The 11,448-nt window shown below is 42.5% G+C and overlaps 1 protein-coding gene across 1 annotated transcript in view; it reads left to right on the top strand.

The window, feature by feature from the left end:
* Nucleotides 1–1,962: 1,962 nt before the first annotated feature.
* LOC140457058 (potassium channel subfamily K member 5-like) overlaps nucleotides 1,963–11,448 on the top strand; it is a 32,969-nt gene continuing 23,483 nt past the window's right edge. The window contains exon 1 of the mRNA XM_072551019.1: nucleotides 1,963–2,620. Within this exon, the coding sequence (XP_072407120.1) occupies nucleotides 2,435–2,620 (186 nt within the window). The 5' untranslated portion in view covers nucleotides 1,963–2,434. The remainder of the gene's footprint in view (nucleotides 2,621–11,448) is intronic.

The raw sequence follows: 11,448 nt of genomic DNA, 5'->3' as shown, positions 1-11,448 counted from the left end.
GGCCATGCTCAATTGCCTATGGTGTCCAGGGATGTGCATGAATGGATTAGCCATGGGAAATACAGGGTTACAGGAATAGGGTAGGTGGTGGGTCTGGATGGGATGCTCTTCGGAGGGTTGGTGTGACTCAGTTGCTGTAAGGATTATTACATCTTGAATGAGTGTTTAAATAGAACAAAGAACTACCTTTGCTGGAATACTGAAACAAAGACAGAAGTTGCTGGAGAAACTCAACAAATCTGGCAGCATCTGTGAAAAGAAAGCAAAGTTAAAGTTTCAAGTCTCGTGATCTTTCTTCAGAACTGAGTAAATTGCCATTTCTTCAGTTTGCTTTAATATTGGTGCTGGCTTTTCAGAAGCACTACAATGACAATGTTTTCAATACAAAATATCATGTTTGATTAAAAAGTTATGGCTCCAGCTTGACTCAGCTGCCACCCGATCCAATGTGGTGCCAGGACTTGACTTTATACTGCTTTATGCTTCAGGAAGTCAAGTTGAACAGATAATTTTGATAAAATTAAGTAGGCACAATACAAATGGACAGAAAGTGGAAAGCCACAATTTTTTTTAACTCTGCTTTTTAATTTACTTCCTTCTTATCAATCTACTCAGAAACAGCTAGAAAACTTGGACTTAACCTCCCTTAACCACACACCAATTAACCACTATATCTTGTTTTGCAGGAGGAACCCTTGCACAGAGGTTATCTCATTGCACAGTTTGCCAAGTGCCATTGCACACTCCTCCCTCTGGTAATGTAGGAACTTCCTATGTCACCATGCAATAAGTCAATCGAATAATGAATCATAGCCCCCCAAAAAATTGTAGTGTACTTTGTCTATTGATAGTTTTGGCAGTTAATACTCAAGTGAAAACATTGTCAAAAAAGTTCAACTGGTTCAGTGGTTAGCATTGCTGCTTCACAGCGATAGAGACATGGGTTCAATTCCCGTCTGGGGCAACTGTCTGTGTGGAGTTTGCACATTCGCCCCATGTCTGTGTGGGTTTCCTCCCACAGGTGAATTGGCCCTGCTAAATTGCCCGTAGTGTTAGGTGCATTAGTCAGAAGTAAATGTAGGGGAATGGGTTTGGGTGTGTTGATTCTCAGAGGGTCGGTCGAAGGGCCTGTTTCCACATTGCAGGGAACCTAATATTTAAAAAAAATGTGCAACAGATCAGCAATACTCAATTTTGCTCATTAATGGGGCATATTTAGAATTTGCAAAGACCTTCAACGAGCTGCCACTTTACATCAGGAGACTTACTTAAGAGACTTTAACGCGGGGATGGGGATAGGCTTGACAGATGGTATGCTTCCACGAGCATATGAGTGATTGTTTTTCAATCCCAACGCCCGCCCTCAACGATTAGTGAAGAAGACAAGTGTGTTTGAATTTGAATGCACTTGCTTTCCGGACAGACTGTGGGGCGCGGGGGAGAGAGAGACACTGAACAATGGCCCAATTGAGGCGCGTAGAGATGGGAAAAGAAAACTCCTTCAAATTATTCATTCATCCCAAACAAAAAGTACACGAACAGAACCGTTTTGTTTGACAAAAAAAAACTTACAAATCAGTCCACTCTTGCATTCTATATAATGGATCTCCAATTTTAAAAAAATTGCCCAAGCCAATCTTTTAAACTTAAAAGTCGAATGTGTTTAACCCATTAACCCAACTGGTTTTGGAGTAAAAAAAAGGGTGCGGGGGGGGGACGTGACTTTCATAAGTAAAATAAACACTTAAAAGAAAACACTGCTTTAAGGTTTAAAATGAGTTCACCTATTTCTCACAGGGAATTTTCTCGAATGGAGCAGAAAAAGAAAATTGGCGTGAAGTTTTTGTTTTGTGTGGGGGGTGGGGGGGGTGAGAAACGGTTCGAGCAGTGAGCAGAGGGCGGGAAGAACTCCACCTCCTGGATGATCATAAATTCCTCACAGCCACCTCAAATATTGAACTTTCTCGCCGGGGCTGGACATTTTAAAGAGATCGTCCAGACCGACACGTGTCTCCAAATAAAAAAAAACACACTACTGGAGAAAGAGGAGGAAAAAAATAATAATCTGACATTCCACAACTTTTTTTTTGTTGTTGTTGATAATAGAAACTACTTGTAAATTTTTTTTGAGGGGAGTAAGTTATAAGTTTTGAAAAAAAAGTTTTAACTCCCTCAGAGTCCAGTCGAATGGTGACTGCGTTTAATCCCCGAGTGTCTCTTATTTTTGGTGGTGACTCCCAGACTCGAACAAGGAGTAGTTCTGTTCCGACCGCCATCCTTCCCAAAAAAAAGTTTGTTTTTGGATGAAGTTTTTAAAGAGTTGTTAGTTGGGACTCATCGCGCAGGCGCAGAGAGACGAGCGCCGCAAATTCAAACGTGAATTTCGATCTCTTCGCTTTTGAGAGGCGAAGGGGAAAGAGAAGGAGGGTAAAGTATGGTAGACAGGGGGCCCTTACTGACCTCAGCTATCATCTTCTATCTGTCAATCGGTGCTGCCATTTTCCAAGTATTGGAAGAGCCAAACTGGAGAGAAGCAGTGAATCAGTATGAACTGAAAAAGTCTCAGATCCTGAAAGAACACCCGTGCCTGACTCAGGCGGATCTGGAAAAGATCTTGGAGGTAAGCATTGTACGGCCCCGGCATCTTTCCCACCCCCCCCCCCCATAGCCCTTTATTAATAGGCTTTCATGTCTTTCCTATCTTCACATTTATTAATCCTGTATTTACTCTATATTAAGTGGTGCAACTTTTCACTCCTCTGTTAGCATCTTCTCTCAATAACTATATTCCCCCCCCCCATGAGCTCTCCTTGTTTCCAAAATCCTTGAAAAAGTTATTAATCATTTAAGTTGTACCTCTGATCAACTAAAATTCCCTCAAATTAACTTCTGTGTGATTTCTTGAAAGTCTCAAATCAACTCTCAAAAACTCTCATCTTAAAACTCCCTCAAGTCAATGACTTGTTATAAAAACTCCCAAATCAACACTCAAATTTTAACGCTCCCTCAAATTAACGTTCAAAGAATTGTTAAATTCCATCAAATTATCTATATTCTGACTTTAAAGTTCCCTTAAATTAACTTCCGTGTGATTTACAAAAAAACTCTCACTATATCTTCCATATAAGATATCCCACACTTAAATTTCTTGAATGACTCCTTTAAGATTTCACTCTCTAAATTACTTGGTGTGTGGCTTTGAGAGAGGAGATCTGGTAACGTCGTAATGGAAATGAAAATGATTTTTTTTTGATCCACTGGAATTTGACGTGTATTTTTTTAAGAAATGTTGTTGAGCCCGTGGTTGTGAGAAACCCAAGTTATGCATCAGAACCTCGTGATTATTTCATTTGGAGTATTTCCCAAGCACCGAGTAACTGAAGCAATCTGTGTTATTTATGTTTTTTTTAAAAAATGTACTGCCAATGCGTTTATTCACGATGCAAATCAAAACACACACACACACAACTGTTGAAACCTGACGCTCTGAGGGGAGGGAAAGTCGGGGGGGTGGGGAAGGGGTCAACACTTTATTGTCCCTCCAGAGGCACGGGTTGCTTCGGGCTTTACTTCCCGTATTGAGTTTGAAGGCGTGTGTAAGACTGTGACGGTGGTCCCGGCTTTAATTTTCCCTCTCCTCCCTTCCAAAGCGGAAAAGAGAGAGAGAGAGAATTTGTTCACCGCCGCCTCCAATTTATAAAAAAAAGTAACCCGAATGTGAGATCGAAGCGGAAAATCGCCTCCAATGTGAAACGCCGGATTTAAATGAACTGGGATCTGAAAGGTAACATCGTATGGAATCCCAAATCCGTTTGTCAGACGTCCGAAAGACTTGCTCAGTGTTATCACTGTTTGTCACTTGAGCAAGTCTCTAACACAGCGATTACACCACCACTGAGTTAGGAACGAACAGTGATCCCATATGCAAAGTATCAAAATTTGCACGGAGTTCCCCGTTCCTTCCCACAGAGGAGAAACAAGAAGTTCTTTTTTAAAAATAAAACTGTTTAGGTTAAAATATACAAGAAGCCTGTCTCTCTGTAATCTTCCTCGTCCACAGCGGGTTAGCGTTCCTGCCTGACAGCACCAGGGACCCCAGGTTCGATTCCCGCCTCGGGCGACTCTGTGTGGAGTTTGCACATTCTCCCCGTGTCTGTGCGGGTTTCCTCCCACAGTCCAAAGATGTGCAGGTTAGCTGGATTGGCCATGCTAAACTGCCTGTAATGTCTAGGGGAAATGTGGGGTGATGGGGATGGGGATGCCCTTCGGAGGGTCGGTGTGGACTGGATGGGCCGAATGGCCTGTTTCCGCATTGTAGGAATTCTATGACTTGCCTCGGGTCTGAACGAAGTTTGAAAGCGTTGTGCCGTAGACAAACTGAACCAGTTAAGGGAGTTGGTGTGTGCTGTTTATTTATTGATAAGACACACTCTCTCCTCACCGCAGGGCAGATTTGAATGAATGAATGTGTGTACATAGAATGACTCTACAACTGTCGGGCGGCAACACAAGGGATATAAGTTGTGAATAGGAAGGGAAAATTTAAGCAATGGATCTATCCACGGGTGAGTGGGTAAAGGAAGTGTGTTCTGACACTGGAAGGTGGCTGTGTTAGAGAGGGGGTGAGTGCGCGTCAGCTTATACTTCACAACCTGTCAAAAGTCAACGCCTCCACATACCGATACATCAAGATATTATTACGTATTTAAATATATATTATCAAGGAGGTTTTTAAGCTGTGCTTAAGGCTCCCGGGTTGGGGAGCGATTCAGTACAAGGACAACTTTGCCCTCAAAAACTTGAACTGTGCAAATCGCGCCACTGAGAGGATATCTGACAGCAAGAGTGCAGAATATTTAGTTCCCTGGTCCCTTTTCTTTGGACGACCTGCTCCCTCCCCGCCAATCTTACTCGCTTCTCACTTCTTCAACAATAGTGACGGCTTAAGTCCTAGTTCTTGAAGATGCAAGGAGCAGTGGGACCCGCAATTCTTTCCTGCCTTTCCCTTGCCTACTTTGGTGACCCTGCCTCCCCTGACTTTGACTCGGTTGGTTTAACCTGACCCGGCTTTCGGCTCCCAGCCCGAATGATGAGCGGTGGAGCGGTGGGTGGGAGGGAAGGTGCGCAGGCCGGGTTGTTTTCACTGTGAAGTGCACTTGTTTTGTGTTTTTTCAGAGACCCCACGGTTAGCTCTCGGCAGAAGTGAAACGTGGTGAGTGAGAGAGACCGCGAATGTTTGGTGGGGGCGGGGTATTTTTTTGTGTTGCTCGCACGTGTGGTTTTTTTTAACAGAGTGAGGCTCTCGATAACGTAAAAGTAGCTTCCGTCTGACGGGTTGACTCGGTGTCGACACGTCGGGCACCTGTGGGACTTGCCGTGCCCACACCGAGGAGGGGGGGGGGGGTGGGAGAGTGTTTAAAAAAGGAAAATTTCCCAGGGCAGTTTATGCTGTAGCAAGTTTCCAATCTCAGAACTGAGGGGCAGTATGTGGAGATGAGAAGGTGTGTCTGAGGTGGGGAGGGTGTTGGGAAGGTAAAACTCAATTTCCTCTCCTTAAATATTTCCAATCTTGAAATGTCTGGTGGTAAATTCAGGAGAATTTTTTTTTTCGCTGAAGAATTGATACAGTACAGAACAGGCCCATTCAGCATGCACTGACGCACAAACTCCTCTAGTCCCGCTTTCTTGTATTTTGCCCATAGCCTTGATTGTTAAACATATTGTATCGCCACAAAGAGGTGAAGAAAGTCTAGATAAGGATGCTAGATAAATGAAAGAGAGAGAGAAAGGAATAGAATGTTCCACTGAAAGTGATGGAAGAAGGCTCGTATGGACCATGAAAACTATCAAGAATCAAGAGTTGTGTACCTTATATCTGCTGTATGTTGAAAGTAATTATACACAGTGTGTCCACATTGTAGGACACAGAAGAAGTGGGGTTTTTTTTCAGGAGTGGCGGTGGGAAAGATCAAAAACCAATGGAGTTTTTAAAACTTCTTTCTATTTTGGTTTACATATCCTAATCGAGGTATCCACTCTCAGAACCATGAGCATGGAAAGTCAAAGCAAAAAGACTCAATTAATTCAAAGCAATTCTTTTGAGGATTCTTTTTCTTCCACTTCCAGGTTTTGGTCTTTCATTGTTTAGGTTCTTATTTAAAATTGTAGAGTCATTTTCTTTTTGAAAATATATGCTGTGGTCAGCTATTGTGTGTTATTCTATTTACAAACTGGTCAAAGTGTTCTGCAGATGATGGTGCCCTTATTTTTAAGAGAAACCAATATTATGCAGGCTCTCTTGAATGTAAAACACCCATCAGAATGCTTTTGAGTCTTTGCCAAAATAACTTTCTGTTTTAACATACCACTTGCCTAGTGAGTGAGGAGATCAATTAACCTTTTAATTGGGCATCTGTTTAACTTTAATAAAAGTTGAGTTTTTTTACTTGCATTCAACTTTCTGAAAGTCCATTTTGAATGTGATCAAGCCTCAGACCTCAGCAAAGCTCTCTGTATCAGTTTTGTTGTGTGTAGAGAGGCTACCATTAGCAAAGTATCAAAAGCAGTCAGCTCCTGCTGACTTTTGAATTGGCCTTCTTGATCCTCTGTGTGTGGATAACAAAACATTGGTGCTATTCACCTGACCAGTGGAATATTCCCTTGTCAAGCTTTGAAGAGCTGTTTGTCAGCCAGGGCCCAATTACATAGTACTCTGGCCCCTCTCTAGGGACTTGATCACATAATCAAGGCTGACACTCCATTCTGAGGACGGGTCACTAGACCCGAAACGTTAACTCCGATTTCTCTCCACAGATGCTGCCAGACCTGCTGAGCCTTTCCAGCAATTTCTGTACCTGTTTCTGATACTTTAGTACGTTACTGGGTGAATGCTGTACTGCCGTTGTTTGGGTGAGACATTAAATGAAGGCTTATCCTGTGCAGATGGAAGTATAAGATCACCTGGTACTGTTGGGAAGGAGAGTACTGTTCTGGCAAATATTTATCCCAAACCAGGCATTGTTAATTTATATTTTGTTGTTTGTGGGGGCTCACTGCATGTAAATTAGCTGCTGGCATTCTGCGTTTCGAGCTCCATCTGCACTCTTTCAAAAGCATTTTTTTTGGGTGTGATGCAATATCTTGAGACAGTACAAAGTGCAATATCAATGCAAATACTGTAGAAGTTGTCAAAGTAAATTAATTGTAAAACTGAAATTCTAAGATTTATTTGTTGGTCTCCGTTGAGTTAGCTGATCATCTTCAATATACTGTTTATCCTCAGTGCTTCAGTCCCACTGAATCAAGGTTCAATTATGTCTGGATTCTTGTATCTGCTAGAAAATGCCTGTGAGGACATCAGGATGTTTTTTCAGGCTTAGCTGTGAGGCATCCATCGTCAAATAGCGCTCTGTTTGCTCAGACACCAAAGTATGACTGCCCGTCTGAGAACTCAAATGTTTGTCTGTAGAACTATTTTGCAGTATGAGACCACACTCCCTGGGTGGGAGGGAAGGTGGGTTGGGGAGGAATGTAGGGAGGGAGAGATGTTGTGGGCGGAATGGTTTGGGTGGTGGGATGAGAGATGTTCCACAAAGGTAATTGTGCGGTTATTTTGGAAACATTTAAACTGCGTGTCTTTTCTCTTATAGCTCGCCAAGCTTTCCCGAGCTGCCGGGTAATCTTTGTATATAGGTGAGTGACGCTGAATCCCCTGCCCTCGCTCAGAGGGAGGAGTGGGAGAGCGTCGGTCACTCTTACTGGTGTTAGCCAAGTTGGTTTCCTTTCTCTCTTGTGCTCTCGCGCGCTCTCTTCCAAACCTCTTTCCCTCCCTCTGCTGATAAAACTGCTTTGAAAATCAGCTCTTTGCTTACCAAACTTAGAGGTCTTGACAACAATTTGATGTGGGTGGGGGTGGGAGTTGGGTAGAGGGTGGGAAACCATTCTGTGCTTGGCCACCTTGGCTGATGCAAGATGTCTTGTGCATGGGTGTGAAGGTACCTGTCTGCTGCATGGTCTGTTTTGTTGTGAGATCTTGTCGGTCATTTTTAACATGCATTTTAGAGTGCACTAAAAATTATTTTCTCGTGCAGCTATTGTCGGCGACATAATTTGCATCACGGCTGAACTGGCTAACGTCACCCTGTGTAGACGAGTGCTGTGGAAAAGTCCGCCAAGCAGTTCGCGCTTGTGATGACCCCCTCCCCCTTCAGTAAGCTGAAATGACTGAACTCTATTTTTCTCTCTATTGACTTGACTGTTGGGGGGGACTTAATTCCCTCTGCATAAACTGGATGATGAAAGGGATAGCACTGCTTTGGTAGGACATTAACACACTTGTCAACAAGCATGCATTCCACACAGAGGAAAGAAAACCCTATCGATCTGGCTCTGAACTGATTTGGGTTCAGTTGTGTCTGTGGTGATGACTCTTTGCCCACATGTTAATGCCAGTGGTAATAAAATTGTTTAATAGACCCCTGATTATTACATTCCAACATGTATTTCATAGGTTGCCCTTTGAATTTCACGTGGAAACGGCGTGCTATCTAATTAATTTTATAGCTCCAGTCAACTGATTATAAATTGCAAGGCTAGCTTGGAACTTGTCAAGGTCTCCTTGGAACTACTCAAAACGCTTGTCGCACACTTCCAGAATTTCAAAAAATAAATGCCAAGGTACTCTCTCTCTCCTGCTACCTACCTGTGGGTGTTGACTCTTTGCAGTAGAGTTTCAAGGGTACAGGTAGTCTTTTTTTATAAAATGGCTGATTTGCCATTGTGATTGTGCACATTTTGACAAAGAACATTACCATTTTGGACTGTCTCAGTCAAACCTGGTCCTGTCCTCCACTGGTACATGGTGGGATTTGTTGATGATGTAGAATTGTGTATTGCAGTGTATTATTGCTGTGCAATGGCTTTTAAAAAATTTTGTTCATTTGCCAATATTCACTGCCAATCCCTAACTGCCCCTGCCAAAGGTGGTGCTAAGCTGCCTTGATGAACCTTTGCAGTCCTGGAGAGAGCGGGTGGGGAGAAGGGAGATGCACAATGATGTTAGGAACTGAGTTCCAAGATTTTGACTCTGCTGAACAAGAATTGATTTTAGATTTCTGGTCCTTGCTTCACTCAAAACCAACCCAGACACCAACCTTACATTCTGCAGCTAAACACTGTATGAATATCCCTTATTTATTCCAGCTTGATGTGTTACCTCTGGGTCTAGAATTTGGATTCTATCACATTAATGAGAGTGTTATCCTTTGACTGTTCTCTATAATGAGAAATTAAGTTGAGGCATCTCGAGTCCTTTGCAAATGGACATCAATTCACAGCATATTACATGCTAATTGACATGAAGTTGTCATCTTGCTTGGCAAAGCCTCAGGATTGGCTGAGTATTTATGTGAAAGGTGGGACAGAGGGGAATGAAGATGATATGAAGATACTGCCCACTCAGTTGAGAGTAATTTGGGAGGACCTGCTGATCTTGGAGATGTATCAAGTGACTTGACATTCAGCTTTAGGTAAAGTGCAGTTTGGGAGGTAGTGAATTGTCATCCCATTATACAATCCACCCAACCAATCTTCACATTCTAATCAATGGAAAGAAGGTTGGGCAGGATTATTTATCAGGCTGAAGTTGAATTTCAGCCTAAATGAAACATTGCTGGTTATCCCAGAAACTGACATCCCCGACTTTGAAGAAAAAGCAAATTCTTAGGAAGGGCTTTGCAAGGCAAGGCTTTTGCCTGCACCTTTCTCTCTTAATCTGACTATTCTGACCAGTGGGCTACAAAAGAACATTTTCTGCTTGACGTAGCCTATAAAACCAGTTGCACCCAGACCCAGGGGCAACTGGCCACTGTTCTTAATCCCTAACTTTATTCTTTTCTCTTTTGTACGTTAAGTGGCGTAACAGGGTGCACCGGAGGCAACTGCAACGAACGCTGATGTCTCTCGCTTTTGACCCTGGTGGCTGTTGGGAGCTGAGAAGGATTCGGGAGAAATTGTACTGGAGTACTATCGGGCAAGTGACAGATTTTCCCCCGGATTTAGTTGGTGAAAAGCTAGGCTTGAAATGTATCATAAGAGGTGGCCACAGAAGAGGACATTTGCAAATATTCATTGGTCCAAAGGCAGAGGTGGTGAAACACGAATAGCCCTCATGGCCTGAATTGCCATTTCTTGATCGATGTTTCTTTTTCTATTGAGTAATTTGATTCAATGGCATCAAGGCCCTCATTAGCTCTGTGTGTATGCGGAAGTTGTGTATAAAATCATTTGTTGTTTTTAAGACAGCAACCATACAAACTTCACCTGTACCTAATATTCTACTTCTAAAAGAAAAACATAGGAAGTGAGCAGTTGCCTTTGAAGACTGGGTGGACACTGTTTGATTTTGTTACAGTGTCCCATCAGGCCAAGTCTAACCTGCTGATGTTTTGTTGAAACCTGGCCTTTACTGATGGCAGAAACTAGTATTTGTAAATAACTGACAAAGAGCCACATCTGTTGTCCTCCAATTGGAACCTCCATTTATGTATGTCCAGAGCAATTAAGCTTGGTGGCATTGAAAGTGTACATCATAATGTGTAGAACTCCACATTGTTACTTGATTGAATTGTTGTACTTTACATGATAAATTGTTCCAAACTTTCCAAAATGTCCCTCTGACTTACTCCCTGATCAGTGCCAAAGCAGATTCAACTTTGGATGTTTCTATAATGCTGGATTCATATTGAAGGACATACTGGACATCTGCAGTGCAGTAAGGAAAGGTAGTGGTGGTCTCAGCATTGGCTATCCATAGGCTATCTCCAAAGTGGTGGCAATTGTGGCCACAATAAGGAGGTTTCCTTTTGAAGATGTGGTGATCTTAGAGCAGCTTTAGGCCATTAAAGGAGTTTGTGGTCATCATTATAGATGGCAGAGAACAAAAATTAAAAATTTTTAGACATTTTAAGAACATCTTGGTGGTAAGCATTATTCCTTTTTTTTCCAGCATTAAATGAGATGCAACAGTATACTAAGATTCATGGATTGATTCAGGGGTTCTGCCATTTTTATCCTTGCTCCTAAGTGGTTAGCTGACTGAAAGTACCAACGGCCCAACTTAATCATGTAAACCAGGTCATGTGTCTATTTGAAGACTCTTCTGCGAGATTAGTGGTAAAAATGGGCAAAGCGTCTGTTAACCGTGCTCTCGTAGTTTTTGTCCAGCTCTACAGTGGCCTAGCCATTAGCCCTCAGAAGAAGCATCTTGGCCATGGTACAATGGACAAAGTATTTTCATGTTGATGCAGATCCAGGAGAAGAAGGAATTCCCATGGTTTTGTGGATAAACTCCTAGTTACTAAGAGTCTACTTTTCACCTCTTCTCTCCTTTCTCACTTCCTGACTATTCTGATCACTGGGCTACAAAACAACATGTTCTGCTTGATGTAA

The sequence above is a fragment of the Chiloscyllium punctatum genome, chromosome 3 (assembly GCF_047496795.1).
Source record: "Chiloscyllium punctatum isolate Juve2018m chromosome 3, sChiPun1.3, whole genome shotgun sequence".
Taxonomy (NCBI): Eukaryota; Metazoa; Chordata; class Chondrichthyes; order Orectolobiformes; family Hemiscylliidae; genus Chiloscyllium; species Chiloscyllium punctatum.
This window is presented reverse-complemented; position numbering and strand designations above follow the sequence as displayed.